Source organism: Microtus ochrogaster, unplaced genomic scaffold, assembly GCF_000317375.1.
Source record: "Microtus ochrogaster isolate Prairie Vole_2 unplaced genomic scaffold, MicOch1.0 UNK109, whole genome shotgun sequence".
NCBI classification, from domain to species: Eukaryota; Metazoa; Chordata; class Mammalia; order Rodentia; family Cricetidae; genus Microtus; species Microtus ochrogaster.
The window spans coordinates 434,753-439,289 of record NW_004949207.1 but is presented as its reverse complement, the minus strand read 5'-3'; the positions used below and the strand labels follow the sequence as shown (position 1 = coordinate 439,289).

The 4,537-nt window shown below is 51.0% G+C and overlaps 1 protein-coding gene across 2 annotated transcripts in view; it reads left to right on the top strand.

The window, feature by feature from the left end:
- The window catches only part of Agfg2 (ArfGAP with FG repeats 2), a 39,403-nt gene that overhangs the window by 23,742 nt on the left and 11,124 nt on the right, over positions 1-4,537 (top strand). For both annotated transcript variants that reach the window (XM_013355281.2, XM_026778171.1), the window contains exons 4-6: positions 300-453; positions 1,510-1,663; positions 4,167-4,292. In XM_013355281.2, the coding sequence (XP_013210735.1) occupies positions 300-453; positions 1,510-1,663; positions 4,167-4,292 (434 nt within the window). The remainder of the gene's footprint in view (positions 1-299; positions 454-1,509; positions 1,664-4,166; positions 4,293-4,537) is intronic.

Here is a 4,537-nt window from a genome sequence, read left to right as displayed (position 1 = left end):
AACCCCCCAGTGAGGGGGCTGGGATGTGACTCAGTGGTAGAGCCCCTACCTAGAATTCCCTAGTGAGGGGCTGGGGTGTGGCTCAGTGGTAGAGCACTTACCTTGCATGCACAAAGCCCAGCTCACAGAAGAGACACACACAAGAGAACATTGTTAGGTCACTAAATACTTTTTATTCATACTTTAGGTGAAGCAACAATAAAAACTTTGACCCTGTAACTTGGGTTTTCTCAACCACCTCAGCTGAGCACAGTCCAAGATTTTCACTCTTTCATTAGGATAACTGTTCTTTCTCATAGGTATGTCCCCCCGGAGCAAGTCAAAGGACCCTCTTACAGCAAAGGCAGTGCCTCTACACCTGTCCAGGGCTCTGTACCGGAAGGGAAGCCCGTGCGGACACTTCTGGGAGAACCTGTGCCATCTCTCTCTGATGCTGCTTCCTCTTCGAGCCAGGTAAGCCTCTAACCTGGTCCTCCCCTTCCCACTGAGGTTTGGTTTAGATTGTGTGGAACTGGGCATTGCTTTCCAAAGTCAGATCCTCTGGGTTTAGCAAACCAGCAGTCCAGGAACTGGAAGCTGATTCTCAGCCCTGCTACCACCTCTAATTTGTGTCTGGTATCCGGGGACCCCAGCAGGAAGTGGTATCGAATGACCTCAGTCCTAACCCTCCCTTCTGAGGAGCCAGGACAGCGCTTCCTTATCTGACAAAGACCTGGAATTGAGAGCCCCTGGACACTGGACAGCCAATTGCCTCCCGTCTTAGGGCTACCTCTATGGGCTCTCAAAAACCTGGTTTTGGGGGCTGGAGAGATGGCTCAGCGGTTAAGAGCATTGCCTGCTCTTCCAAAGGTCCTGAATTCAATTCCCAGCAACCACATGGTGGCTCACAGCCATCTGTAATGGGGTCTGGTGCCCTCTTCTGGCCTGCAGGCATACACACAGACAGAATATTGTATACATAATAAATAAATAAATATTTAAAAAAAAAAAAAACCTGGCTTTGGGGGCCGATATTCTGAGAAGATCAGCTGAGAGTTACAAGAGGTACTTAGAGGTCTGAGGAACCTGACACACTCTTTCGGCTCCCACAGGCACCAGATACACACATGGTATACTTATATAAATGCAGACAAAGCACCCATACATACAAAATTGAAAGGAAGAGAGCCACGCAGTGGCGGCACAGCCTTTAATCCCAGCACTTGGGCCAGTGAATCTCTGAGTTCAAGGACAGCCTGGTGTACAGAGGAAGTTCCAGGACAGCCAGAGCTGAAACAGAGAAACCCTGTCTCAAGATACAAAAACAAAATTAAAAGGAAGGAAAGAAAAGGGGGGAAAAAAGAGGCACTTAGGTGATTTCTGCATGGGAACCCTCTCAGCCTACGCCACCACCTTACCCAGCCTTCTCTCTGCTTGACCGGGTGCAACCTGGGGAGCTCTGGAGGGACCCAGGTCACGGGTGGGATTCTGACTGCCACACACAATTCTTTCCCCAAATCTGCCAACCAGTCTCAGGCTCGTACAGCCCAGGCCAGAAGCTCCCAGCCTCCTTCCCAGTCGTCCACCAAGAAAGCCAGCACCGACCTGCTGGCCGATATCGGCGGGGATCCCTTCGCTGCTCCCCAGGTGGCTCCAGCCTTTGCTGCCTTCCCAGCCTTTGGAGGTAAGTGCCACCTGCGCCGAGAACCTGTCTCCATCACATATATTACTACAAAGACATTCAGTCCACTGGGGCCTGACCCTTCTGTTATTCTTTTTTTTAAAAAATGCTGAAAGATCCCCTCGGCAGTAGGTAGCAGAAATGCTGTAGGTCCCAAATGGTGGCGGCAGGCCATGTGGCGGCAGGCAGCAGGCTCTGGGAGCAGCCAGTCCCAGGCAGAGATGGCTGCTGGTCTCAGAGCAGTGGTGGCGGGCCATGTGGCAGCAGGCAGTGGGTCCCAGGCAGAGACGGCTGCTGGTCCCTGAGCAATGGCTGGTTCCAGGCGGGGAGACACATGGCGGGCGGGCAGAAGACAGAAACATGGATAGACACGACATGCAGGGTGAGGTTGAATGTTTATTCAGGGGGTTATGGAAGAGGAATGGTGAAGGGGGGACAGAGAAAGAGAGAGAGAGAGAGAGAGAGAGAGAGAGAGAGAGAGAGAGAGAGAGAGAGAGAGAAGAGGAGAAAAAGACAGAGAAGGGGGAAGCTGAGAAATGGGGAGAGAGGCAGAAGCGAAGCTGCCTCTCCGAGAGGACGATGGAAAAGAGAGCTCAGGCTGGAAGCTGAAGATCAGCCTGCCTCAGCGGATGGGGAGAGGAATGGGTGTGGCTTGTCTCTTAAAGGGACCAAAACCATAACACCGCCTGTGGGGCTGGAAGAACAGGGGTCAAGAGACAGCATGGACTCTATTTGGAAGTTTAGCCCTACAGCATATGAGTGGGGGTCCCAAGTACCTCTTTTAACAGTTAGAGGACCCATTTGATGACTTTATCCCTGCTATGGTGGGAAGAAGGGAGCCTGGTATAGTGGTGCCGGCCTGTAATCCTGATACCTGTGAGGCTGAAGCCAGAGAATAAAAAGCTGAATAACTTTTTCCGTGTTTGTGTGTGTGCATTTTCACGTGTGTGCACTTGGAAGCCAGAGAACTACCTTGCCCGTTGTTCCTCCGCTACCAGCCACCTTTTTTTTCTTTGTATTTTTTTTTAACTCAGTGTGACTGTTTCACGTTCTGTGTGTCTGTGTACTTCATGTGTGCCTGGAGCCCACAGAGATCAGAAGAGGACTTTATAGTCTCTGGGACTGGAGCTACAGACAGCTGTGAGTCACCGTGTGAGTGCTGGCCAGCCATCCCCAGTCCTCTGCAAGAGCAGGTGCTCTTCACCATTGAGCCATTTCTTTAGCACCGGCCTTTTTAATTAAAATGAAGCAAACAAAAATCAGTTCTCACTGGCCTGGAACTTGCCATGTCTGCTAACCTGGCTAGCCAGTGAGTCTCAGGGATCCACCTGTCTCTGTGTCTCCAGTGCTGGGATTATAAGCGTATCACATGAATTCTGGGGACACAGCTACCCTCTAGCAGAAGGAGACAGACAGACAGACACATTTTGCATCTGTTTTGGAGACAGGGTCATGCTATGTAGCTCAGGCTGGTCTCGAACTCATGATTTTCCCACTCCAGCCTCTTGAGTGCTGGGGTCACAGGTGTGAGTCACCATGCTTGGTGTCTTAGGTTTCTGTTGCTGTGATTAAAACACTGACCAAACCAGTTGGGGGAGGAAAGGGTTGCTTGGGCTCACATATCCTGGTTCACAGTCCCTTGAAAGAAGTCCTCGCAGGAACTCGGGAGAGATCTGCTTGCAGGCTTGTTCTTTGTGGCTTGTTCAGCCTGCTTTCTGTTTTTGTTCTGTTTGTTTTAAAATTTTGAAGCAGGGCTGCATGTATAGCTCTGGCTGGCCTGGAACATACTGTGTAGACGGGTCAGCCTGCTTTCTTATATAACCTGGGACCGCCTGCCCAGGCTGGCACTGCCTTCATATTAATCAAGAAAATGTCCCCACAGGCTTGCCTATAGGTCAGTCTAATGGAGGTACTTTCTCATTTGTTTTGATGGTGGGATGGGGGGTCTCTAGAGCCTTGGCTGTCCTAGAACTCACTATATAGACCAGGATAGCCTAGAACTCAACTCACAAAGACCCCCTGTCTCCGCCTCCCAAACGCTGGAATTAAGAGCGTGCACCACCATGTATGGTGAGGCGTCTTCTCAATTTGAGGATCTTCTTGCTAAATGACTTTAACTTGTTTCAAGTTGGCAAACTAGTCAGCTGTGGTTGTTTGAAAGAAAATGGCCCCCAAAGGGACTGGCACTATTAGGAGGCGTGGCTTTGTTGAGGTGGGTGTGGCCTCGTCAGAGGACGTGTGTCACTCTAGGGGCGGGCTTTGAGGTCTCCTATGCTAAAGCTACTCCCAGCGAGACAGTCCATTTTCTGATCCAAATGTAGCCAGCGCCAAGACTTCCAGCGTGCCACCATGCTGATAATGGACCGGACCTCTGAACTGTAAGCTGCCACCTCAGTGAAATGTTTTCCTCTGAGAGTTGTGGGTCACGGTGTCTGACTAAGACATCAACACATCTGGCTATAAATACACTTCCTGCATGCAGCCTTTGTGTTCCCTCCGCCCATAGGCCAGACTCCTTCCCATGGGGGCTTCGCCAACTTCGATGCCTTCAGCAGCAGCCCCGGCACTTCGGCCTTCGGGAGCCTCCCTGCATCGGTCCAGACTCCGTTCCAGGCTCAGCCAGCCCCTGCAGGTAAACTCCTTGCCCATTTCCTGCCTCTCTTCCAGTAGCATCAGCATCTGCGTTCATGCATCACCCCTGCTTCCTTCCCTCCTTCACATCCCCAGTGATCGTAAAATAGGCTGAAAAACTGCTTCTCCTTGAAGGGTAGAGCCTGGGGCTGCCCTGTCACAGACAGAGGGCGCTGTGGTCCTATTTTTCACATAAAATCAGTATCAGCACAGATTCTACCCCAAGACAGTTTTCTTTTTTTTTTT